This window comes from Grampus griseus (assembly GCF_964374135.1).
Source record: "Grampus griseus genome assembly, chromosome: 9".
NCBI lineage: Eukaryota > Metazoa > Chordata > Mammalia > Artiodactyla > Delphinidae > Grampus > Grampus griseus.
The window spans coordinates 74,184,593-74,212,360 of NC_139003.1; the positions used below are offsets into that span (position 1 = coordinate 74,184,593).

The 27,768-nt window shown below is 42.9% G+C and overlaps 1 protein-coding gene across 3 annotated transcripts in view; it reads right to left on the reverse strand.

Annotated features, from left to right (window-relative positions):
- The window catches only part of RAPGEF5 (Rap guanine nucleotide exchange factor 5), a gene marked incomplete at its 5' end in the record, with an annotated part of 214,756 nt that extends 187,239 nt beyond the window's left edge, over nucleotides 1–27,517 (reverse strand). For all 3 annotated transcript variants that reach the window (XM_082662272.1, XM_082662273.1, XM_082662271.1), the window contains one exon: nucleotides 27,287–27,517. In XM_082662272.1, coding sequence (XP_082518398.1) covers nucleotides 27,287–27,517 — 231 coding nt within the window. The remainder of the gene's footprint in view (nucleotides 1–27,286) is intronic.
- Nucleotides 27,518–27,768: the final 251 nt, after the last annotated feature.

Sequence of the window (27,768 nt, forward strand, 5' to 3'; positions counted from 1 at the left end):
AATCCCGCTTCTGCTACAAATGTTTTTACATCAAGATATCAAAAGAGGTCCTCCTAGAAAAGGATTATATGAGGCAAAATGAGTTTTGAGGATGTTGCTTACTTTATTCTCCCTCATTAAAGCTGAAAAATGCCCCTAAGTCAATTAAAGATGTTAAAGAATTCCTGCAGTAAATAAACCTGTTTAATCCAACATTTCTTGAACACATCAGCCAAGGAATTTTAATTTATCTATTTTTATAAATATCTGCTACCATCTCAAAGCACATTTATTGGTATTAACAGAAAAGAGTTAATTGAAAAGCCTGTCTCAGAAGTCTAAGCACCTCCATTCGACAATTACAAAGCACCACACTGACTTCTCCAAAGCTCTCCTGCTGGCCTGTTTACCAACGACTCTTAAGTACTATCGATGAAGTTGAGATGTGATGTTACCACCTACCTTCTTGATTAGGGAGGTCAAGCAGAGAGCAGCCTTGGCCCCAAAGGCAGGACATTATAAAGCCAAGACGAACCAGGGAAAGAGGCCAAACACCAGAGCTACTTAGCCCTCCGATTAAAGCAGCCTGTACTGTCATCCCGAACTTTCTAGGAGGAAGACATTCAGACGCCGATTTACATGCATTCTGCTGTATAAGATCCAAAAGCAACTCCAAGTTTTTTGTGTTCACCCCTCCTCCTGAAGCATAGTTACTTTAAGAGGTACTTCATAAGGAGTTCCATTTTTAGAACTTCCCCAAGTTTTAGTTTTAATCAAATTTTTTTAAACTTCATTTTAAACACCTACAACTGCACTCTTTCTCCTTATCTGCATGAAACTAGGAAACAAACTTAATATCTTCTCTAACTTGACTCAGCTGAGCTAGAGTCAATCACAACCCTAATTTTTTAAGAAGCCCCATTCAAAGTATGTTAACATTGATCATCTGCTTTTGGACGAGAGACCCAAGGTTAATAAAGTGCCCTACATTCCAAAAGTAGGTGACTGCGGAATTAACTGACACAACCTACATGAATGACAGAGGAGGACACACTTTGTTAGGGTATGTTTTTTACCACCAGAAAGGGTTTTACAGTCCTTGGTTTTCTAAAAACACTACTGCTGTGACTCTGCCACCCGCACTCCCCTCCTCCCCCCTCCTCCGAGCGAGTCCAGGCACCTGATGACATGTTATGCAGCCACTACAAATATTTCAAAGAACTTGTAATATATGTAAGTATCTTGGTGAAAAGTCAAAAAATAATAATAAAAAATAGTAAGTAAAACTGAAGAGACAGTGTAAGGTCAAGGACGCTTAAAAAACAAATAGAGAAGAATATACCAAAATGCTAATAGTAATGGTTTTTGTGTGATTGGCTACTGGTAGATTTGTTTGTTTCTATCTTTTCAAACTTCCAATTTTTCTCCATTACATATATTCCTTTCATAACCAGAAACAAAAGATAAAACCCCCATTTATACCACATCCTCCACCTACAACCCTCTAACGGAAAGGCAAGGTTACACTGACGCAAATGGTGACTCTATGCATACAGGATTAAGAACATGTCTACAGTCAGAAAGAAATCCAAACTTACATTAGCTCTAATATATTTATGGGTTTGGGAGGGGGAGATAAACCTCTAGGTAAAGAGCCAAGAAGATACAACAGGTTATAAAGAGATTGTTAGGAAGGATGTTTTCACTCGTTCCCCCTTTCTTCTCCACGGAGTCCATTTCGCACCCTCCCTGCCTGCCCTAAAGAGACACGGGCCTGGACAAGATCCATGGAGAGATAAAGGGTGACAGAAGACAATGAAAAGAGGGGAAACTGAAAACATACAGCAAGAAGAGATGGGGCAGCCCTTCCATTTTTAAATGACCCTTGGTGGGTAAAGGATATAGACTGGGTTCTGCCCAAAGTTCCTATTCTAATAACATCAGTGCTCAGTCAGTGTCTGTTTTGTGGCCAATTTGCTGAAGTATTAGGATCACTTTCTCATGCCATTAACCTCTGAATGCTCAGAGCTAACAACATCTAAAGAAAACAATTCAGGAAGTAAATACCCCAAAGTCAAATACCAATAGTTTGGGCGTTCCCAATGTTTGAATTTAATTGTCTGTACACAGCCCGGTTAGATACCAGCTTCCAGGGGAAGAATGTAGATACACAATGGATTATGATGTGACAGCTACACTTAATACATGATATGAAGCCACGTGGTCAATGTAGTTTCTAGTAAATTCTAACTCCCTCCTCTGTCCCAGAGAACAGATACTGAATTCACTACCCTCAGATACGCAAACTGCACATCAATTTTTTAATGAATTGTGATCCTCGTGTTTAGGACACTGGCTTCATCAGAGCCATCAGCAAGAATGTAAGTTTTGGGGCTTCCCTGGTGGCGCAGTGGTTGAGAGTCCACCTGCCGATGCAGGGGACACGGGTTCGTGCCCCGGTCCGGGAAGATCCCACATGCCGCAGAGCGGCTGAGCCCATGAGCCATGGCCGCTGAGCCTGCGCGTCCGGAGCCTGTGCTCTGCAACGGGAGAGGCCACAACAGTGAGAGGCCCGCGTACCACAAAACAAAACAAAACCAAAAAATGTAAGTTTTGGTCCAGGCCTCTTGGGCTTCATTGTCCATCACATCCCCTTCTGAGTCCTGAGCGACAACTCTCCAGTTCAATACAGAAAAAAATGTCAGTACTCAGACTTCAACATGCAGATTGGGACGAAATCCTCAAACTGTAAGAGAAAAAGCAGTTCTAAAAAGCCTTTAAGTACATAAACAATTAACAACTTTTCCACACAGACCTTTCACTGAAGGTAAGAGTAAATCACCAAGAGAGTTGTTTTTTTTTTTTAACATCTTTATTGAAGTGTAATTGCTTTACAGTGTTGTGTTAGTTTCTGCTGTATAACAAAGTGAATCAGCTACATGCATATGTATATCCCCCATATCCCCTCCCTCTTGTGTCTCCCTCCCACCCTCCTTATCCCACCCCTCTATGTGGTCACAAAGCACGCAGATGATCTCCCTGTGCCATGCAGCTGCTTCCCACTAGCTATCTATTTTACATTTGGTAGTGTATGTATGTCCATGTCACTCTCTCACTTCGTCCCAGCTTACGCTTCTCCCTCCCCTTGTCAAGTCCATTAAGAGAGTTGCTTTTAAAGCAGTTACTAAGCTAGAATGAAAACTATTTTAAAACTCATTTATGGATCGCATATAAAACTGAATTAGACCAAAATTTTTGCAAAAGAATGCAAGATTGAAACCTTTTCATATTTCCTAAGTTATACCCCTCTCCAGGGTATGAGTCCTGCAGATGCAAGTATTTCTACACTATTTTGAGTCTGCAATTATGCGTGTCCCTTGAAATAAAATGCCAAGACTCCTTCAAAAATAGTTATAAGAGAAACTGAGTTGACCAAGAACTTTCAAGAAAGGAGTATGTTCACAGAAGGGACAGCAGTGAGCGAGTAACCAAGGATTTCCTTCTATTTCTATTACATATTTTAGAAGCGTGAATTAGAAGACACTGCTTGAGTTAATGGAAAAACTTAGAATACTAAAATATTGTTAAAATCCTAGAGTAAAAGCATACCTATAATAAAGCTTTTATACCGTCTGGCTTTAAACCCACATATGATTCTGGAGATTGGATGCATAGCAATGTGAGTGCGCTTAACACTATTGAATGAATACTTAAAAATGGTTACGATGGTAAATTTCATGTTACATGTATTTTACCACAATAATTTTTTCTTTTTTCCTTTTTTTTTTTTTGCGGTACGCGGGCCTCTCACTGTTGTGGCCTCTCCCGTTGTGGAGCACAGGCTCCAGATGCGTAAGCCCAGCGGCCATAGCTCACGGGCCCAGCCGCTCTGCGGCATGTGGGATCTTCCCAGACCAGGGCACGAACCCGTGTCCCCTGCATCGGCAGGCAGACTCTCAACCACTGCGCCACCAGGGAAGCCCCACCACAATAATTTTTTTTAATTTTAAACCATATTTGATAGGTTTTGAAATTCCAAATTTACTTAAAAATGAAAATCTCAAAAACTAAGTAAATAAACACCTAACTACAGCCATACTATGCAGTCAAAGGCTCTTCTGGGCTCTAACTTTGCCTGTGAATTGCCTGAGCCTCCAGGCCATGGGGCGATTCAATGCCTTGTCAAACCTATTTCTTAATTTCAATGAGGTTTTAAATAGCAATGCTAGAAATGTAATCAGGAGCAAAGGAAGCTCCAGGAGTTAATTACCACAATTGTGTACCTGTGTTTTCTCCTTATAAATATATTTAAATGCATCACAAGAGTCATCAGAGTCACCCAGTATAAATAAAGCCTTCAATAGGAAGGTGAAGACAGTCCGGTTCCACCTGCAGAGAACAGAACTGGGCTTTCTCCACTCTCACCCACATTTCTGTAGTCAAGATTCAATACTAACAGAAGGTTTTCAAAAGTTGATCCCTATTTCTTATTGCTGACTACATCTGACACACAGAGGGGAACTTCATTTTTAAAGTTTTCCATTTAAAAATTCATTCCATAACTCATGGCAGGCTATTCCTTTCACATAACTCTCACTTAAGTCTTGTGTGTCTCAAGTTGAACAACAAACACCTCGCCACAATCATGGTCCTGTTACTCACCGGGTAATGCATTCGATTTTAAACCACCTGTCTGGCTCTCTCCGACTCATCTATGCCTGAGGGAGGAACCCACCACTAGGTGAGCAGAGACACAGCTGCAATAAGCTATGGCTGTTTTTTTTTAATCATTGCTTTTTAAACTTTTTTGACTACAACCCACAGTAAGAAGTACATTTTACGTGGTGACCCAGGTCACACAAACGTATGCATGTATATAATTGAAACAAAATGCTTTTAATCATCCCGTTATACAGCCTGCCAAATGAGATAAAACCTGGGCCCACTGTTATTTTATATATATTCATATTAAATGCTAACATTTCATTATAATGATTCTACAGTTCTCATGTTAAAGAGTCAGTGAAAAAAAGGAACGAAACTGGGTCATTTGTAGTGAGGTGGATGGACCTAGAGACTGTCATACAGAGTGAAGTAAGTCGGAAAAAGAAAAATATCGTATATTAACGCATATGTGTGGAATCTAGCAAACTGGTACAGATGAACCGGTTTGCAGAGCAGAAATAGAGACACAGATGTAGAGAACAAATCTATGGACACCAAGGGGGAAGAGCGGGGGAGGGGGTGGTGGGATGAATTGGGAGACTGGGATTGACATGTATGCACTAATACGTATAAAACAGATAATAAGAACCTGGTGTATGAAAAATTAATTAATTAAATTAATTTTTATAAAGTCAATGAAAAAATTTTTAAGCTACCTGAATCTTTAAATTATTCAATAGATATTTAAATATTCATATTTACATATTCAAAAACAGGCTGAACTGCAGGACCATACACCAAGATATTATATGTGTTTGTGCAGAGAGAGAGACAGAGTGACCAACTAAACCTGGGACCCAAAACAGCAGATTCAACACATGGGCTACACCTAGTCATTGATTTTTTTTCTTAGGTAAAGCTTCTCTATAGACGGACTGTGACCTGGTTTGTCAGAATAACCAACACTCTTAATAATCTTACTTAAGAAAAAGACTATTTCAATAAAAGAATGGACAGATGTAATTGTCTTTGAACCAAATTGAAGAGGGAAAAGAATACATATTACAAAAATCTCCTTGGACTTCCCTGATGGCACAGTGGTTAAGAATCCGCCTGCCAAGGCAGGGGACACAGGTTTGATCCCTGGTCCGGGAAGATCCCACATGCCGCAGAGCAATTAAGCCCGTGAGCCACAACTACTGAGCCTGCGCTCTAGAGCCTGCAAGCCACAACTACTGAGCCCGCAAGCCACAACTACTGAAGCCCGTGTGCCACAACTACTGAAGCCTGTGCACCTACAGCCCATGCTCCCCAACAAAGAGAAGCCACCGCAATGAGAAGCCCACGCACCGCATCGAAGTGTAGCCCCCACTCACCACAGCTAGAGAAAGCCCGCACGCAGCAACGAAGACCCAATGCGGCCTAAAATAAATTAAAAAAAAAAAATTTTCCTGTTCTCTTTAAAATATTAATTATTAATATTAACAATAATTAAATGACATTAATAAGCAATGTTAATTATTAAATATTAATATGTTTAAATATTAATGCTACATTTTAAAAAGAGGGGGGCTCCTAAAACCCTTCACAGAGGTAGGATGATTTATCATCTATGAGAATTTCCATTCTGGCTGTTTCTCCTTGAACAAAACAACAGGAGGAAAGAGTAAGGGGGATGTTAGTAATGATCATGAAAACATAGTAGCAAAAAAAAAAAAAAAGAAGACACTAAGTGGCAGAAAAAAATTGATACGCTATCGCTCAGGGTGACAGAGTAAAACTAAAGCCCCAGTTGTAGAGACTGTGATCTTTATGTGCTTCTGTTGCTAATAAAGTTCCAGAATCGATGTGTCTGAGGGAACCAGGAAGAACTGAAACAAAGCCCTTGAACAAAGGTTGGCAATTCATGATAAGCAAAAGCTAGTTCCGGCAAAGAAGAGGTTGTGGGCGTGGAAGCAGCCTGCAGCCCAGAGAGCGACCTGGCATTATATTTAGCAGCTAAAAGCCAAAATATATGTATATGTATGCACAACCTCAGCTAGAAATGCATACTCACCAAACACTGAGACACTGCTTATTATTTGCCAGTCACTGTTTTAAGCACTTCTTACAAATATGAATGCATTTCTATCCTGGAAGGCACAGAATGATTAAGTAACTTGCCTACAGTTTGTTCAGCTGGTGAATGGCAGAGAAACCCAGGCTGGTTGTTCTCAACATTCGTGCTCTTAATGCTTACATTCTGTGGCTTCTTCTCTGGAAATATCCTTGGTTCCTGCCCCTACTGAAGCCTACCTCTCCAGTCTTGCAATAATTCTGCAGGCCGACCTGCCCTCCGACACCCTTCTAGTAATTTCAGAGTTGGTTTCTCGTGGTTGCAGTCAAGACCCCTGACTGACTCAGTCCCAAGTCCAATTACAGAGGCAAGTTTAGATGAACACAAGAGGCTCCTCTGAACTCTGGCCCAGTAACAACTCAATTACCCAAGGACACTGGCAAGAGGGAGGTAGGCTTTGGGGGGAGCACATTACTTGTCACGTAAATGAGCCAAATCTTCATCCTATAGGGTGGGAAGCAAGAGCTATCAGGAAATTGATGAAAGCAAGAAATAGTGGGTTTTGTTTTTCTCAATGTCAAGCAGAAGGCAGGTGGATTTTGAGTGGTCAGCCTCGAAAACCTTTGCAATTTTCTACCTGAGTCTGCTGAGACAAGCAGCTATGGGTACCTTTAGGTCACAATTCCCTGGACTAAATACACAGAAATTGAAGAACTGGAAAAAGACAAGCAGGATTAAAAGAAATACTCTCCTTTTTATCTAGTCAGCTGCCTCTCTTCCCACATGGGCTATCTCCTACGTTACCTTCCTCTGCCTGACCCAAGGTTGAGTTTGAGGGCAGCTGGCACTATGCTTAGCTGGCACTGAAGGTGGAGACCCGGCACTGAGCAGATGCAGCCTGAGGACAAGGCACTGGAGGGGGAGGAAGTGGGGAGGACCAGGAGAGAGGGAGGCCTCCATTTCCATCTCCCTGAGGCCACAAGGCAGGACCAACTCTGAGGGACCCACAAGAATGAGAGCAGACCGCCCTTTACGTCTCCTTCCTGGAACCAAAACACAGAAACTTCAAAAAATGTCCAAAAGACAAATACCACCATTTAGTCATTTAAAAAGCATCCCCTTTCCCTCTATTTCCCCTCACATAAGCTGACTTACACACAATTTTTCATTCAAACATACATACACACACACACACACACACACACATATACACACACACGCTCTCATAATTTCTTAAGTAAGCGTCTCAGGAATCTAAGACCTTCTGTATGGAGACCACCTCTGGTCATATTTCTTTTTTTGTTTGTTTGTTTGTTTTGCGGTACGCGGGCCTCTCACTGCTGTGGCCTCTCCCGTTGCGGAGCACAGGCTCCGGACGCGCAGGCTCAGCGGCCATGGCTTACGGGCACAGCCGCTCCGCGGCATGTGGGATCTTCCCAGACTGGGGCACGAACCCGTGTCCCCTGCATCGGCAGGTGGACTCTCAACCACTGCGCCACCAGGGAAGCCCTGGTCATATTTCCGACAGTTATATTCCTTTCAACACCAGGAACTTATTTTGAGTTCTTGCTAATTTTAAGCTCCCCATGAAAACAGAGAGGAAATCACTAAATCCTGGCATCCTGACCTTCCAAATTCTCAGACCTCTCACTCCAACACCTCCATCTCACACCAGACCCTCGGCCCCTGTCACCTGGACAACCTCCTCCCAAGGGATTTTGCTGCCTTCAACCTCTCCTTTCCCCATTCTGCACCCCACCCACCTAGACTAGACTTTAAGAAATGTTTTTGTCAACTGATGGTGACTGCAACTTTCACTGTTAAATCCCGTCCACATACAGTCTCAACATTATATTGTCCCCCAAACCCATATATGTACTGCATGGAGTGGTTCTCAAATGTCAGTGTGAGGCACAATAAGAATAAAAACAATGTAGTACTTTTCTATGGAACTATGAAGAGCAGTTCTTTATTAGGGGGTGTGTTCTGAAATCTGAAGTCACACATTAGTTCTCCATTAAAAAAAAAAAATTTACTAGGGTAGGGGCTTCCCTGGTGGCGCAGTGGTTGAGAGTCCACCTGCCGATGCAGGGGACGCGGGTTCGTGCCCCGGTCCGGGAAGATCCCACATGCCGCGGAGTGGCCGGGCCCGTGAGCCATGGCCGCTGAGCCTGCGCATCTGGAGCCTGTGCTCCGCAACGGGAGAGGTCACAGCAGTGAGAGGTCCACGTACCAGGAAAAAAAAAAAAAAAAAATTTACTAGGGCATTAAATACAAAGTCTGGCAACCTCTACTGCACACAGGTTTTCCAATGACACTTTCCATTGCTGATAACAAGGTTAGCACAAAGACAAACTCAAGATTGTTCATCACCTTCCCTCAATTTACAGAGCCAACCCTTTTACCCTGTACTCCTGCCCCAGCCAGGCCCATCCCTCAGTGTCCCTCCTCCATGCCATGCTCACTTCTGCCCTGACCTAGTCTACTGTCTTCTCTGCGTGGTATAGTAAGTTAAGTCCTGCTGTCAAATACTACCTCCCCCCAGTAGTTCCCTTCCATCCTGCTAATCAAGCCCAATCTCCTTTCTCCTCATAGTATATATTGTCTAAAGCAATTATTCTTAAATGGGCCATGGTGACATCCTTAACTTAGTTGCTATTTGCCACAAGAGCTTTAACACTAGTAAGAGAAATACTGAGGTTTAATTTTTTTAAATCAAAGCAGATTTGTTTTTTAAAGCAATATACCGAATAGATCGGTGGAATTCTTACGGGAGAAACAATCTACCATTTGTTGACCGAGGATGCAACATAACCCTGGGATGGTCAAGCAGGTGAGCGCCATGACCATGCTTCCTGCGTCTCATGACAGAGGGAAAAGCTGAGAGCCACTGGAATGGATCAAGCAGCACCGGGCAAGAGGTTTTCCATGAAAGTTCATGACATATAGAGACAAATCTTAAGTCTTGGCATGTCATACTCAAAAAGAACAAACTTCCTCTTTTATACCTATAGGCACTCCAATACTTGCTAAATTTAATTAATTACTACAAGAAGTTTCTCCACCAGACTATGAGCTCCTTAAGTGGTCCCCAATCTAGCTCCCTGAGGGAATGGTAGCCGGTACGCTATAATATTTATTGAATTAAAAAGTGGTGAAGTTTTATGGAAGGAAATAAATGTAAGTATACAACTTCATGTACAGTTTAGAGGAAGTCTAACGGAAGAAAATATCCCCCATGTGTTCAAGCATTATTAAGAATCTACTATGCTCCAGGCACTGGTCTAATTTATAACCACGTATGAAACAGACAATAATCCTTGCCCTTGGGTAGCTTACATACTAGTGGGGAAAGACTGAGCATAAACAAAATAAATAAGTTAATTATCAATTATTTATTAGAAGGTGGAATAGGAATAGGACACGGGAAGGAGGTAAATGTTACAATCTTAAATAGGGTGCCCAGTGCGTCTCATCAAGAGAATGGCCTTTGTGCAAAGACTTGAAGTAGGTGAGTGGGTATCTGGCAGATCTGTTCTCTTGCGTTCATTTGTGCTTTCATTTCTTTCTTGAGGTCTTAAAGAAGAGATAAGCCTATTTCTTAGAGCTGTATCCCGAATGATTAGTTGAACTGTGATGCAGCACATAAGATAAGACCAGATACCACCCTTACCAAGGTAACGCAGACCTAAACCTGGCAAACAGACAAAGCCCGGCCCTATGTCACCTCCACTTAAAGTTTTCCTCTCGTCTCCAGCCCAGGGAGGTAGATGTTCCCACTTTGTGCTTCTAGGTGCTTTTTGTTCTATCATAGTCATTATCGTGCTATGTATTTTGCAATTTGTACAGCTTTGTAAGACTATATTGTAACACTACAAACATGTTTACCTCCCCAGCTGGACCTACAAGACTGGTATTATGCCTTTATTCACTTCTGACTTCTCAGCTTCCGCAGCCTGAGGGAGACATTCCTAATACCTGTGTCCCTTTTCTCCTTCAGAGCTCCTGGGAAGAAGACACTTCCCTGATGCCTGGCGATGAGTGAGGTCATGTGACTTGCTCTGGCCAATGAGATGAGAGCAAAAGTCCCTTCAGGCGTTTAAATGCCCTTGTGAAATTCTCCGTTCTTTCTTCACATTTCGCAGTCATCGTGGAAGGTGATGACATGGAAATGCATCATGGAAGCAGAGCCACCACATGGAGGACAGCTGCCCTGGCAAGCACCCAGACACAAAATGGTCTTTCTGTGAATAAGAAATAAAACTGCTGCTGTGTTAAGCCACAAAGATTTGGGGGTACATTTGTTACTGCAGCAAAACCTGGGCTATCCTGACAAATCAGATGGTAGGTGCCTTATACAGATTTTTAGAAGGAAGAAAAGATACCAAGAAATGCAAAAGTGAGGATGACTCACTGGACAGCAGTCTGGGATGTCAGGGGTAGGTGCTACATTATTAAGAAGCTGCCTGCAGCAAAAGAATGATTAGCAAAATCATTAATCCACTTTACTCTGTGTTCTGTTTAGCCTTGTACTCCCACAGCTAATGGCTTAAATGAAGGTTCTACATTTATTACGGTCATTAAGAAATGAAACTGATTTTGAATTTCACAATCCTAGTTCTCACCAGAGGAATACCTTTTTGAACACATCCTTTGACCAGGACAGAAGTCTCTATTTAAAGGAGGTAGTTTTGAAAATGTAATGTTAATCAGAAATCAATGTTTGTAAACTCTGCATCCCCCAATGGAGACCAGCTAGACAGTGGTTATTCAAGCTCTTGCAGAAGTTCCTCTTGTCTTGGGAAATTAAGTGCTGTAAGAGCTTAAATCATCTTAAAAAAAAAATTAAGGGAGGTTGGATAAGGGCTTCCCTGAGAGTCTTAATAATCTTTAACATGAAAAAGTGGGCATGAATCACCCAAATTTCTAAAAAGAGCATGTAGCATCCCCTTCCATATCAAACAGCCTTCAGCTGGAGTCAGGTAAATGGTAAAAGGATGAAGAAATAGGAGGGCTGTGCAGGGAAACAAGGAGAGCAAACAATAGGATGAGCTGATTCAGAGAAGACGTGCAGGGAAAACGGTCCACGAGACAAGCCTTAGGGAACAAAGCTTGGGGGAGGACGTGCAGAGAAAAACAAGAAGGGTAGAGCCAAAGGAAACCAAACCCACAATGAAGATGGATACCTCATTCCAAGGGAAGTGAGTAAGGAGATGAGTCCTCAAAACACCAGGACAAAGGCTCCCAGAGATTTCTCAGGGCCTAAGCAGAGATGGAGATACTAAGAAGAGAAGGGCTCCTTCGCCAGGTAGGGAGATGGGGAGGTCTTCCACTCTAGGAGGTGGAAGCAAGGTAGTTCAGCAAGGACCGTCCGCACCCCAGGGTCTGAGACTGGAAAAGAAGCCTACGATGGGGGCCCAGCCATGCCCGCTCCTCTACACTGAGCTCCTCTTTGTTCCCTGGACAGGATACAAGCTCTCTCGGAATCATCTGCGCTAGAAGCCCTCCTCACTCCCTCTGGTCAGCTTCCACTAACAGGTGATGCTCACACATCACCGCTTCAAGGCAGCCTCCATCTAGGAAGGCACCATCCCCTTCCTGGTAGACGTGGGATACTCTCCTCTGTGGCTTGTCTTCTCTGGGTGCCCAGCCACCAAGTCCTACTGGATAAATGACCAGAAAGGAGGGGAAATTCAGCAAAAACAAAGGGCTCATATGCCTTAAGTCTGTGCCACGGTTACACAAGGTGATTCATGATTTGCCTCAATTGTATGAGGTCACACCCCCCAACTCCCTCACATAGCCATGTTTTCTGACACATAAATATATGAAAACCCAGAAAGAGGGAAAAAAATTCCAGAATTCATTCTTCCTCATGGAGAATTTTTCTTCTTCCGAAAGAATTGTAACAACAGAAAATTTGAGATCAAGGGCCTGTTTTGTCTTTAAACATTTCATTTATTAAGACAAGGTATTAAGATAACCTTCACTATCCCCCCCCAAAAAAAAAATCTCTACAAGCTGTGAAATAGTTTCAACCTGGGCATAATATTTCAATATAAAAGAATTGATAAACACACAGAATTGGTACGAGTTTGTGCTGTGGTCCTGCTTCATGGTGAGGTTACTGGAGTTGATGATGTGGCTGAGTGCCAAAACCATGAAAAGTGTTTTTCACCTTATTGACACGCCCATCGCTGGAACCCATGGGCAAAGGAACCGAAGGCGTAATTATTCTATTCAACTACCTGTTACTTTGTGAATGTAGTTCTGGCAGGCATTTCAGAACATGTTCAATATACTGTGACAAAATTTAGCCAGATCAAAGAACCACAAAAAGACCTTAGAACTCCTGTGTATAGACTAACAACGCTAAGGGTGTCTGAGAAAAGGGCAGGGGCTGGAAAACAAAAATCAAAAAACCTGTCCGGCAATTGTAGAAGAGGAATGCAGATTCTTCATATAAAAGCTTCTCTGACTCTGAACCCTAGCCGTCCAAGTTTACGCTCAGAAATGATGCAGGAACGGCACTCGGGTCACATTTTGGCGCAGTTATAGCTTCTCACCAGAAACCTCCCAGGACCTTCTGAGGTTAACCCAGCATCCGTTTAGAGGCCAGTCCCCTTCCCTGCACTCCTCACCTCTACCCCCGACCTAAACTTCAGGGGCTGGGCCAATCACTGCCCATGCCCACTCCATTCACAAGGTTCTTGGCACCCAAGGCTACACCTTCTACTGTCACTCTTCCCAGCACTGCTCTTCCTTAGGCTCCTATATCAATCAAGGGTCCTCTCAAAAGACAGCCTATCGAAGATGTGTGGGCAAGGTTCCGAGACCCAGCAGCAGAGGTTACAGAACACAGGGGTTAGTAATGACAAGGCTTTAACAGCCACAGGCAGGAGGGACTAGGGGAAGACACAGCTTTACTGGAGGCTGGAGAGAGCTGAAGTGATGGAGGAGAGACTGGCCTGTTGTAGCTAGTAACAGACGGTCACGGTCACTGCCAGTACCACACTGAAGGAGACAGGAAGCAGAAGGGGCAGACACCCACCCCGACTCCTCTGCTCCCCGGCCTTCCACTGACTGAACGCAAACCAAAGCCACATGGCACGAGCCCTAGTGATGCACATCCAGGGGGCAGACTCCAAGGTACAGACCAGAACACAAAAGAGGGTGCAGGGGGTTGACAAACAGAATTGATCCGCTCAGCTGCCATGCACCCTTTATGTTTCAAATGCTCATTGCTTTTGGAACTGCCACTCACTTTGTGGAAACCAATAAGGGGGAGTTTCCAATATTATTAATTCAATCAAGTTCTTATAGTCACAGACTGCCATCTTGGCTTGTCCTTCCATCGTGGAGGCGGCAAACAGAACACGCGGTAGACTCCTAGCCTCAGTAATCTTCTGATGTTGAAGGGGACCAAACTTTTAAGGCCCTTTAGACCAGTGTGAGCCCATGACCCAGCAGCATCAGCATCACCTGGAACTTGACAGAAATGCAGATTCTTGGGCCCCATCCATGACCTATGAAATCAAAGTCTCTCAGATTGGGGCCCGAGAACATGTGTTTTAACAAGCTCTCAGGGATTCTCAGGTGTGTGTATGCTACAGTTTGAGAAGTCCTCCTTTAGACCCCATTTTTGACAGCTTCAGGGAGAACAGACCATAGATATCCTATCAGAGACCCTTCCAGCCTAAGGAGCCCTTGACTCTTAACTTCCTCGCTGTGACCTTTAGCAAGATACCAATGTCTGAGCCTCTTACTTAATTGCTATCACCATAACCAATAAGACCTGTTTCAGCTTTTCAAAGGGCTTTATCCTGAAATCCCTCAGATTTGTCATTTCAGGCCATGATGGTGACAGCAGCAAGGACAACAGCAGCAATTTCCACTAAGCCTTCTCAACACAGCCAGTTCTGTCTGAAAAGCGCTGTGCAGATTAATTTACTTCCACTCCCACCCTGTGAGGTGGGCACTACCTTTGCTTCACAGCCGGTGAGGTTGTGCCCTATGAAAAGCTCAGTAACTTGTTCTGTCTATATGCGAAAGGAATGCCTACTCCAGAGCGACGAAAACAATAAAATAAGAATGTGAAAGCACTTTGCAAATGTAAAGTCTTACATAAATGACAGCGGAGTGAACAGTCAACTACTGATGAACTGAATGTGCTGAGTTGTTTTAAGCTCTAAATTTATGAGATAGTCAAGGTAGATTAGAATATGACTAGGAGGCTTCTTTGCTTTCTTTCTTTTTTTTTTTTTTAAAAGAAGTTATGTGCCAAGAAGAGTAGGAAATTTCGGTGTTTCAATGGGTGCTATTTGAAGATTTTTCATACATTTTAAACAGTAGAGGAAAACAAATATTGATGCTCATTTAAGGCTAAGAAATAGCTTTCATTGATGCTAAGAAATAGCAAAAAAACTCTTATCTAAAAGATAAAACCACCTGGTAAGCTCTCCCCAGACACGAAGGACTGCAGTCACAAGTTCTCTTCTGATACCTCTCCCAGAATTCTGTTTACGGCCAAACAAATGATTTAATCTTCTAGAAACAGATTCATAGGTATGTCCTTTTTATTCTTCTGGTATGACAGATTCTCGATTGAAGCAGAATCTTCCTGTTCCTTCAAATGCTCTTTCTACTAAAGCAGTATCTTCCTCCTCTTCAACTCAAGAGATGAGGTGAATATTAATGATCCATCTTTCCCTCTGTCTAAGATATGCCCCAAAGTGTTCTGGGGGTTGAGGTGGCATCTCAATGGAGAGAGACCGCTGCTCCGACCTTGGTTGGGCAGACAAGGGCCAAGAAATGAAAACTGGTCCCCTCTCCCACCATCAATTCCATCATGATAGAATACTGGTATTCCATTTTAGAGACGGAGACTCAAAAACGTTATTTGACTTATCCACACAGTTGTTAAATGACAAACACACAGAAAAATGTCCTCTCTCCTATACCAAAGCCAAATTCTATTTTCATGGATTGAAACAGGCATCATACTTCCCCTAATATCTAAAAGGTAACGTCACACGTCTTCTTCTTTCTTTTCCCCTACAAAAGAAGATTTCATACCTACATATAAATTCACAGCACAATATGATGGAGTGAACCATTTGTAGTGTTTGTTCATTATAATGAACTCTAAATGTTCAACATTTAGAATGTTAGACCAAACAGAAGTGATAAGCCGTTCACTTCCCTCAATAGTAACAGGTGAGAGCAAAACAAATTTACAGCCAGCACCAAAGGCAAAAGTGTTGGGCAATCGTAAGTATTTGCATGTACACCTCCTAACAGCTGCAGGTAAATGATCTGACAAGGTCAAATTCGACTGAACTGAACAGCAAAACCACCAATGGGGCTACAGCGTAAGTTGCCAGACAAGTTAGAAAAAAATACAGGAAGACTACGAGCTAGACTGCAGAAGTCCTGGTTTTCTGGACTCTTTAACTTTAGAAAGGTATGTTTTGCCTTTATTAGAAATCCTGAATTATGTTTTTTCTACAGAAAACACAAATGTTGCAAAATGCAAAGAAAAGCATTTTACGAAGGAGAAGCCAATGCCTCATGAACAAAGCAGATAAAACATAAAAAAGATTAACTGAGTCCCAAAAGATAAGATCTGCCAACTCCCCACATAATGTACAGTGACTCAAAGGCCAAGTCTAAATCTACTGGCATTTGGGTATACTCAAGGTTCTTAGTTTAAAAAAAAAAAAGGAATTTATATGGGAAGTTTAACTTTTAAATTTTACTTAAAAAAAAACCTGGGGCTTCCCTGGTGGCACAGTGGTTGGGAGTCCGCCTGCCGATGCAGGGGACACGGGTTCATGCCCCGGTCCGGGAAGATCCCACATGCCGCGGAGCGGCTGGGCCCGTGAGCCATGGCCGCTGAGCCTGTGCGTCCGGAGCCTGTGCCCCGCAGCGGGAGAGGCCACAACAGTGAGAGGCCCACGTGCCGCAAAAAAAAAAAAAAAAAAAATCTGGAGGGAACCAATAATAAAGTTTCTATGTATATGTAATTTCACCTTCAACATTACTTTAAGGATATTCATGCTTTTTGTAGGAAAAAATTTAAATGTATTTTCCTCTGTCATTTAAGTCATTATGTAACCAATTATCAGTGCTCAGATAAATTGTTAATATACTCTTCATTCAATTTTTCACACTTCACAAATAGGGGTTTTCTTTGTATGCACCATTTTATTTTATTTATTTTTTAACAGGAGAAAATCAAACAAAAGTTTAATAACATGTATACATGGGAGAGATCCGGAAGTGCGTGATTTGTACGCACCATTTTAAAGCTGTGATTTACTTTGATATTTCTACAGATAAACTATTCAGCTACATTTAAAAACTAAAACATGGCTTACTATCGTTGTTTTATTCTAAGACACCAAAATTTTAAGGTATACTATCAATTTAATAATAGTTTCACAAGGAAAAAAGTAATATCCCATTAAATGACCACATCAATTTAACACACATTCCTATTTCAAAAGTATTAAAATGAAAAAGAGAGAGAGACTATAATCAAGGAAATACATCCTTTTATTTGGAGAGAGGATACAGCAGAACAGGTAGACCTCGTAATGTGGAGCCAGATTTCCTGGGTTCAAATCTTGCGTCCTCTACTTATTAGGTGATCTCAGGCAACCTACTCAGCCTCTCTGTACCTCATTTTCCACTTTAGACAAGAAGAAGCCAGTGAGAGCACCTGCCACACAAGGCTGTTATGAGGGTTCAATCGGTTAATGTTCTTAAAGTACCTCAAACGACCGGGACATGATAAATGTTATATAAGAATCTGTTAAATAATAATAGTTATCACCATCAACGCCACCACCTCCCAGGGCTCACTGAAGCTTTTGCTACATTTAGAGGTGAGCAATTTCCAATTCAACAAACCAATAAAATGCTTTAATTCGGGAAAATATTTGCTGAACGAGCACTTCATACTATGCCAGATTTTTAGAGGAAGATAAAAAGTAAAATAATTATAGAGCCATGGTGCTGCTTCTAGAAGAAGGGCCTTTTAACTAGGGGTGTGTGGTGACCCAGGCTTCAGAACATCCACAAGCTCTCTGAAATGAGATACAAAACTATGACTGCACGTGCATTTTTCTAGGGTGCTATCCCAGATTCCTGAAAAGGCCTGGGTTCGGGAAAAAAAAAAGTTAAGAGCCATTTGCTTCAGGTAATCACACATTAAAAGGTAAATATCCCAAAGCTTAACTTTATTAAAAGATACTTGTGTATTCTCAATAACTTGATGCAATGATAAATGGGTTCATTTACTTTGCCAGGTATGCACACTTCCCCCTTCCTAATCTGAAGTTTCTTAATTATCAAACAAGTCACCTTCAGAAATGTAACTCCTGGGTTACCAGAAACTCATTCTACCTCCTCTGCCAGTCTTCCTGAAAGGGAACCTACTTGCTTTATAGATCTCCAAGTCCATCTGTAACACGGAGCTAGTCAGCTTCCAAACCACGTGAGCAATGGCTTCCAGAATGAGTCATCCCAAACCTTCATGTTTCTTGTACAATGGCTGATATTGCTGGGAGATAACGGACAGCTGCTACTCAAGCCATCGCCAAATCTTGCGAGTAATTAAAGATCGATCCTGGAAGCCATTACTAAAGACATCGGAAAGAAAATAAGCTGTGTTTTGCACTAAACTTGAAATGTCTGGGGCACCCATTGTTTCATATAAGTACCATGCACTAACCTATTGTGCCACTGGAGCTCCTTGGGGCACCCACTGTTTCAATACACCACGTTATAATTATTGTCAATGTCTTAGACAGCATGGTTTTGGGGAAAGGCCACAGATTTTGGAATCAGACGGTCCTGGGCTCCATTCTACCTATACTATTCCTAGCTGGGTGATCATGGAAGGCTACTTAACCTCTCTGGACTGTAGTTTCCTCACAGTGAAAATACCTCCTCCCTTTAGGGGACTATTGAAGTTTCAATCTGATAAAAGACATGCCAGAATCCACAGCGGTGTCTGTGGATTTTCCCTTTTCCATACCCATTTATGAACGATACCTCATAATAATAACTAGCCATGGAAAAAAGTCATTGATTTTAACTATTTCAATTTCCCATAGAATCTAAGAACCTCTCACAAATTACTCCTAGGTAACATATTCATTACGGGAAAGGTCAGTATTCCTAACCAGGGTTGTTATGAAATACTGAGGCAAAAAAATGACAAGTACTCCAAGTCATCCCCAGTGAATTTTCTCCCACCTTTCTGTCTATTTTTAGCTGCACAAGTTACCAATTACTGCCAAATCAATTTAAGAAACAGTGCAAGTGTGAAACTCGACTATTTTGTTATGGCACCAGTATTTAGACACTATCTAAAATATTCACTATATGTTAGGACATCGCGTTTTTTCTAAAACTTGGAAACTGACATTGCATATGAAAGCAAAATTTTTTGTGCCTAGATTTCCAGAAATATGTCTCTGAAAGTCCATTTGCCTAGAATAAGCATCCAGCTGGGGAAGGAAAAATTTAAGCTCCAATGTGTCCAAAACGTCCCATACATTGTCTCTCACAAAAACCTGATCTACAGTGTGTCTCATTACAGAGGAAGAAACTGAGGCTTAGAGAGCTCAGAAAATAACATGCAAGCGATAGCCCTGTGACTCAAACCCAGCTTCTGAAGCTGTGGCCCAAGCTCTTTTCCTCTGATCTAATTATTCAACCAAAGCCTGTGTGAGGGGGTCAGAGGGGAGAGAAAGAAAGTCAATATGGCATTAACTTGCCCTTGAGGTCCTTTGCTAGAATTACAAGAAATTAAAATAGAATAAATGAATCTGTAATTCCTTTTCCTTCTTCCCAAATATTTTTAGAGGTGACATTCACGGAGTTTTACTTTACTTATAGACATGGTCAACATAGTTCTATGATATCAAAGTTCGAGCTGGTAGGAAGTCAATGTTTCTCAAATAAAACCAACATGTGCCCTCATCTCTGACCTGACTCACCTTTCCTGAAAGATGCACACCTCCCTTTAATGGCCTTCATCTTCTGACAGGCTACCATAGCAGATTAAGAAAAGAAGTAAGCAGGATGAATTCACAAGCTTTTTGGATTGATCAAGGGGGGCCTGGGCGTTTTTGCTTAGGACACACTGAATGCACCTTTTAATCTTAGTAAATATTAGTTACCGTACACCTATAACCACAGTAGCTCCCTCCCCCCAGCCCTCAGTTCCCCTACCCCAATCCCAGTAGGTGGATCACAAGTCTCTTTGTGCTCCAATGAAAGAAAAGTTAACGTGTGACATTATCAACACCATGAACTGACCACTGTCAGAGTGGAAGGTCATAGGGGCAGGTACAATAAGGCTATGGGCATTCAGAATAAGACCCTTTGCCCTCAGTGCATTTGAGAGAGTCAAGTCAGAGCATGGACTATGGAACCAGACTGGCTGGATTCAAACCTCCCTTCCCCTACCCACTCAATGACCTTGGGCAAGCTACCTCTGGGTTTCAGTTTCCTCATCTGTAGAATACAAATAATAGCACTGAACACACAAGCTTGTAGTGAGGGTTAAGGTTTATATAAGAACATGCAAGGCACATAATTAAGTGCTATGAAGTGTTAGCCACTGATTTTAATTTAAATACAAGGAACAAATTACATGCTTTGCCTATGAGAAGCGTGTATAAAATGACTATAAATTGGCCATACTGGTATAATTTGGAGCAGAATGTGCTTCTCAATCAACAAAGTCTCATTTCCAGCAGAGGAGGGTGTTAAGTCACACCTAAAACATTCCAGCTCGGACACAGGAAATGGGCAGCTCTGTTCTTCTCTGAGAGGGAGTCATGGGGCAGAGACTGTGATAAATGAAAAAGTGAGAACTTCCAGTGTCTCAAGTCTGAAGAGCACTTGTAACGTCATCGGGACCCTGCCTGAGTGAAGGGTGGCTAAAGGGAAGGGGTCAGGGGAGAGAAGACTAATCCAAAGGCTGAGCATCGCTGGAGGACTTCGGTGAACAGTCGAACTGGCACAACTGGTGAATCATTCTAGCTGCTGAAATGAAACAGATTTCAAGGAGATGCAGAAAGTGGTAGAACACTGCAGAAAATATCACAGCAGCCAAAGCCCAAAATAAGCCAGTCCCAGCAGCCTGACAGTATATATAGAAAGAGGGAATGGTAGTTACCAGTTATTTTATTAGAGGAGAAAATGACAGTCTTAGAAACATCTGATGAGAAGAATTCTAAAAGAAACAAAAACTTAAGATGAAAGGCTTAAAATAAAGGTTAAAAAAATGCAACCACTAAGAGAGGAAAAAGTTGGGGGAAACAAATGGTTTTCAGTAAAAAGAATCAGTACTCCTTGGAAAATGGCTGATTTTGGGTCTGGGGCAGGAAATGGACAAGATAAGCTTAGAATACCTTGTACTGGAAAGCAAGAAAGGTATTAGAGACTACCAGGGCCTTGTAAAAAGTATACAGGAGATAAGTAGAAACTGAGCATCAACAAGAATATTGACTTCAATGGATTGAAACAAAGACATTAAGATCCACAAGATCTTACTGATACTTGAAAAAGAAAAACTCATTGATTATCATGGGAGGTTGTTAGGGCACTAAATCATAACTCAGAAAATTGATAAAAGGAAAAAAACTAAGCTTTTTCCCTGTCTTTTCTACACGATCTGATTTTCAGGAGACCTAAGTAATTCATGAGGGTAAATTCTTTATAGACAGAATCCCAATTGATAAATGCAAGAGGCATGATAGATTTACATCATCATCATTTTGCAACCTCTAATGAAATGGATCTAGGTTACAATCATGAATGACCGATGCTACGATCATTAGGTGAAAGGTACAAGGGTAAGCTGACTCTACCTGAACCCACTAATCACTCTTGATATCTCGAAGAGAGAAACATCCAGACATCACACGTCTTATGATGTGATGCAACAATTTTACACAGTAACACCTACCAAGGATGCTTGCCTTTAAGTCTGAATCTAATCAAGCCTCTACATCTCACTGCCAGATTATAGGAAACATTGAAAATAAAGGTACAAATTAGACAACACCACAAGTAAGAAGTCAGCCCAGAAGCGGGACATTCTACCTGACAAATGACCCGCTATCTCCATCAAATCAAAGGCATGAAAAAAGAAGGGGGGGAGGGAGGGGTTGTTATAAAATAAAAGAGATTTGAAAACCTAACAACCAAATGCAATGAGACCTTGTTTAATTCCTGACTGCAACAAATCGTAAGTGAAAAGACATCTTTGAGAAAAATTAAATATGGGAATTACATTAAGGAATTTTGTTAATTTTTTGTGAACTTTGTTAATATTTTGTGAATTTTGTTAATATTTTGTGAATTTTATTAATATTTTTAGGTTTGAGAAAGCCATACAATTTTTATGTTTTTTTCTTTTTTTCCTAAGGAAAAAAGCCCTTATCAGAGATGTACACTGAAACACTTATGAATGAGATGACATAATATTTAGGATTTTGCTTTAAAATATACCAACTCCCATTAAAAAAAAGTAGGGAAAGGAGAAATAAGTGAAACAAAACTGGCAAAATGTTAATAGCTGCTGAAGGTAGGTAGTAATTATACTATTCTCTCATAATCTCCATAACACAAAGTTTAAAAAAAGAAACAAACAATTAAATGGTTTTGGTGGAAATTCAATCTGTGCCTTATCTTACCACTGACTTTTTTAGGAGGTCCTCCCCGAAAGAAAAATTTAGCCATTCCCCACTTAGCCTAAAGCAGTGCAAAGAGTCTTAATCAGTTTGCATTCTGAATTCAGTATGATTAGAAGTGACTGAACCAAGGAACCAGGAGTTCTTGTAGTAACAAATGTCAGCTTAGTTTTTCCTCATAAGAGACAGCCTACAAGGCACCTGGGTTGGGCAACACAACCCACAAAGAGCTTATTAGATGACAGTTGATGTCAGATTGTCAAGATCTGTGGGAGCCCAAGACAGCATGAGCAAGAGTCTCACATATTCCTAAATCAGATCTTGGTCAATACAGAAGTTGCAAACTTTCGTACCAACTTGTGTAATGCACAAAGCTACTTTCTTACCAGTAGTAATGAATTTGTGCTAACTTGTCCCTATAATCAGTCAGCTGTAATCTGGAAGTACGGCTCATGAGATACAAAACTAAAGGTCCACAAAAAGATCTAAGCCATGATTTATTTGCACTGGTAACCAAGGGGCTAACCACATGACCCCAGGTACTTACAAGTCATCCACTGGTTTGGCACATATTTCTCATGGTTTTTTTTTTTTTTTTTTTTTTTGCGGTACACGGGCCTCTCACTATTGTGGCCTCTCCCGTTGCGGAGCACAGGCTCCAGACGCACAGCCTCAGCGGCCATGGCTCACAGGCCCAGCTGCTCCGCGGCATGTGGGATCTTCCTGGACCGGGGCACGAACCCGCGTCCCCTGCATCAGCAGGCAGACTCTCAACCACTGCGCCACCAGGGAAGCCCTCTCATGTTTTTCTCTTTCCTTCAAACCCTTCTGTTATGGACTGAATGTTGGTGTTCCCCCAAAATTCATATGTTGAAGCCATAAGCCTCAAGATGATAGTGTTTGGAGGGGCTTTGGGAGGTACTTAGAGTTAGACTAGGTCATGAGGGTGGTGTCTCCAAGATGGAATTAGTGGGAGAGAGATCAAAGAATTAAAACAAAAAATTCTAAAATTTGTATGGAAACACAAATGACTCCAAGTAGTCAAAGCAGTCTTAAGAAAGAGAACAAAGTTATAGGTATCACACACACCCTGATTTCGAACTATACTACAAAGTTACAGTCATCAAAACAGTATGGTAAAGCATAAAAACAGACACACGGCTCAATAAAACAGAATAGAGAGCCCAAAAATAAACCCACATTTATACGGTCCATTAATCTATGACAAAGGAGGCAAGAATATACCTTTTCAATAAATGGTGCTGGGAAAACTGGAGAGCTACAGCAAAAGAATCAAACTGGACCACTTTCTTACAACATATACAAAAAGAAACTCAAAACAGATGAAGGACTTAAATGTAAGACCTGAAACCATAAAACTCCTAGAAGAAAACATAGGCAGTACAGTATGATATCAGTCTTAGCAATATACATATATATATATATTTTTGGATCTGTCTCCTCAGGCAAAGGAAACAAAAGAAAAAATAAACAAATGGCACTATATCAAACTAAAAGCCTTTTTCACAGTGAAAGAAACCAATCAACAAAATGAAAAGGCACCTTACTGAATGGGAGAAGATATTTGCAAACGATATATCCAACAAGGGGTTAATCCAAAATATATAAAGAATTCATACAACTCAACATCAAAAACAAAAACAAAAACAAAAATAACCCCATTTAAAAAAGGACCTGGGGCTTCCCTGGTGGCGCAGTGGTTGAGAGTCCGCCTGCCGATGCAGGGGACATGGGTTCGTGCCCTGGTCCGGGAATATCCCACATGCCACATAGCGGTTGGGCCCGTGAGCCATGGCCACTGAGCCTGCGCGTCCGGAGCCTGTGCTCCGCAACAGGAGAGGCCACAACAGTGAGAGGCCCGCGTACCGCAAAAACAAAAACAAAAAGGACCTGAAGAGACATTTTTCCGAAGAGGACATGGAGATGGCCAACAGGCACATGAAAAGATGCTCAACATCACTAATCATCAGGGAAATGCAATTCAAAACCACAATAAGATATTACCTCACATCTGTCAGAATGACTGTCATCAAAAAGACAACAAACAACAAGTGTTGGTGAGGATATGAAGAAAAGGGAACTCTTCTGCCCTGTTGGTTAAGGTTATAATTGGCACCACCAATATGGAAAACAGTATGGAGGTCCCTCAAAAAATTAAAAATAGAACTACCACATGATCCAGTAATTTCACATCTGGGTATTTACCCAAAGTAAACAAAAGCATTAACTGGAAAAGGCACATGTGCCCCTACATTCACTGCTGCATTATTTACAATAGCCAAGATATGGAAACAAGCTAAGTGTCCACTGATAGATGAATGGATAAAGAAGATGGCGCATATACATATAAGGAAAGATTGCTCAGCCATTAAAAAAAAATGAAATTTTGCCATGTGTGACAATATGGATGGATCTAGAGGGTATTCTGTGAAGGTTAGAGAAAGACATATACTGTATGAGCTCATATGTGGAATCTAAAAAACAAACAAAATGAAAATAGCCTCAAAGATACAGAGAATAAACAGGTGGTCATGGGTGAGGGGGCGGCAAAATAGGCGAACAAGATGAAGAGGTACAAACCTCCAGTTATAAAATAAATAAGCCATGGGGATGTCATATACAGCATAAGGAATATGGTCGATAATACTGCAATAACTTTGTACGGAGACAGACGGTAACTAGACTTGTGGTGATCATTTTGTTATGTATGCAAACGTCAAATCACTATGTAATACACCTGAAACCAACATAATATAGTATGTCAACTATATTTCAATTTAAAAAACAAAAAGGAAAAAGGAAAGAGAGAGAGATCTCTCTCCCTCCATGTGCACCAAGGAATGGTCATGTCAGAACACAGCAAGAAGGTGGCTGTCTACAGGCCAGGAAGAGAGTTCTCACCAAACCAAATCTGCTGGCACCTTGATCTTGGACTTCTCAGCCTCCAAAACTGTGAGAAAATAAGTTTCTGTTGTTTAAGCCACCCAGCCTATGGTATTTTGTTATAGCAGCCTGAACGAACTAATATGGGTACATATTTCACTTATTTTTCTCTTTCTTTCAAACCCTTTCCAACTCCTTTGATGGGAAGGTTCCAAAAACACAAAGGTCGTTCCAGAGCCAAAGGAGGGGAAAAAAGTTGAAAATTATGGGCTTCCAATATTGGAAAATTTGACAATCTTCCTCCAATAAAAAAACTGGCCATGCACTTATGAAATGTGTTTGGAATGTCCCAAAGAGAAGTCATACAGTATTAGAACTAAAGAAGGGCCAATAAAGTATACATTATTTGAAGTAACTGCATTCAGAATAATTAAGTAAATATGTATCTAGGCAAGGTCCACCACAACATCATCCCAGGCAAGGGAAACACAAGCCTCTATGCAGATGAACACTCTAGATCTATTTATAAAGAAACCCTCAGCAATTCTGCTCACAGATTGCCTGGCTGCCCTCACATCTTCAGTATTCTGTGCCATGAAAAAGTAACTGTCAAGGATAATAGGAACATGATTTGACCTACTTTTCCCTAGACGCCTGCAAGGTCTATAACTCTGGTTCTTGTGTTTATTTAGTTATCACATCTTTGGGACACATTTCCTCGCTTTCTTTGCAGGCAATCCTGTATGCCACACGTTAAGGTCATTTGTGGGTAATTCCTAAACTCCCCTGGTCATGGACTTAAAGATGTCCTATTACACTCAGCTAATCCTCAAAACATCCTTCTGAGGTAGATCATGTACAGTCATCCCCACACGGGAAGAAAAATTCTTAGGAAAGTAGGAACACAGCCTAGAAAGGCCGAAGACCTCCATCAGTTCAGACCCCTCCCTGACCAGATGAGTCCATACCAAACCCAGTGCTTCTCCCTAACTCTCAAGTTTCCACAAACTTATCTTGCAAGATCTGAAAATCCCCCAGTAAGATCTTTTAAGGCAGACAACCAAGACTTCTTTTTTAACTTACAGTCCAAAAAATCTACACTGTGGCAGCTTCTCGGTCAAGTCTCCTTAAGGATGGCAAATTTTTAAAAGCTCAGTAAAACCCACCAAAATGTGCCCAAGGCCCCGGTGAGCACGGACACCTGACAAGCCAGCCCCGTGGCCAGAGGCCCCGGCAGGGCCTGCTGGGTGACTTATGAAAGACCCCAGGCCGCCCCGCTTCTCTTAACCGCAAAACACGTCTGACCTGCTCGGGCCATTAGATGCCCTTAGAACCCAATGAGGCACCGTCCTCCACCAGGAAATCCTATCGAACACACCAGCAGGAAGTCAATATTTAAGATTCTGGGGGAGTCGCCGAGTACTAAGTGCTGGCAACTCGGGAACCCGGGAGCTAAAGCTCGCCCCGGAGCTTCCAACTCCGGGGTCTCCCCCTCGTCCGTAGCGTCGGCCAGAGCCAGTGCCGATGCCCAAAGCTTGCAACGAGGCGTCCCAACACCAGCGCACACGTCTCATGCCCCCTGAAAACGGAGATCCCACTCGTGGGGCCTGAGGTTCGCTGTCGGGAAAGGGCTGGCCGACTGTTAGGCACCGGACACCTGCAGCTCCCCCTCTGGGGACAGGCAAACAGCCCTTCTTCCGGAGATGCTCACGGTCCCGCAGCCTGAATCCAGGTGCGCTTGGGTTAAGTCAGGTGCATCTGGGGGAAGGGCAAACCTTCGCTCCCCTGGGGGAACCCCACGACCCCACCGTCCCGGGTGCCTCCTCTGCCCAGTCTCTCACAAGGGGGCCCCTCCCGGAACCTCCCCAACTTCCAGACGCCCGCCTCGGTCGCCCGCGAGGGTGGGCGCGGGCTCCACGTGCGCGCCGCCCACGCCCATCCCGGCCGGCAGGACCCGGACACTCACCCGGCCCCCGGCGGCGCTGCGCTTCCTCCGCAGAGTGAGGCCGCTCCGCAGCAGCGCGGGCAGGTCCCGCAGCCGCGGCCGCGGCGGCAACTGCAGCGGCTCGCGCTCCGGCTCGCGGGCGCTCGGGCTGCGGCGAAAGGCGCCGTCCGCCGCCGCCACCGCCGCCGCCGCGGCCAGGGCCGGACTCTCGCACGGCGGCTGCATCTTGACGGAGCCCACGGCCATCCTCATGCCCTGAAGGCGGCTGCGGCTGCGGCGCCAAAGGCCCTTCTTCACCGCGCTCGCCTCCGCGCGCCGTCCAAGCCTTCGCTAGGCAGTGAGAGGGCGCGACTGCGGCTCGGGCGCGGGGCGCGCAGCCCGCCGCTGCCCAATGGCGCGCGCCGCGGCCCCCGCCAGGCTCAGCCCCGCGCACCTCCCCTCCCCGCCCAGGTGCGCCCCGCCCCGCCCCGCCCCGCCCCGCCCTCTCCAGCGGCACACCTCAG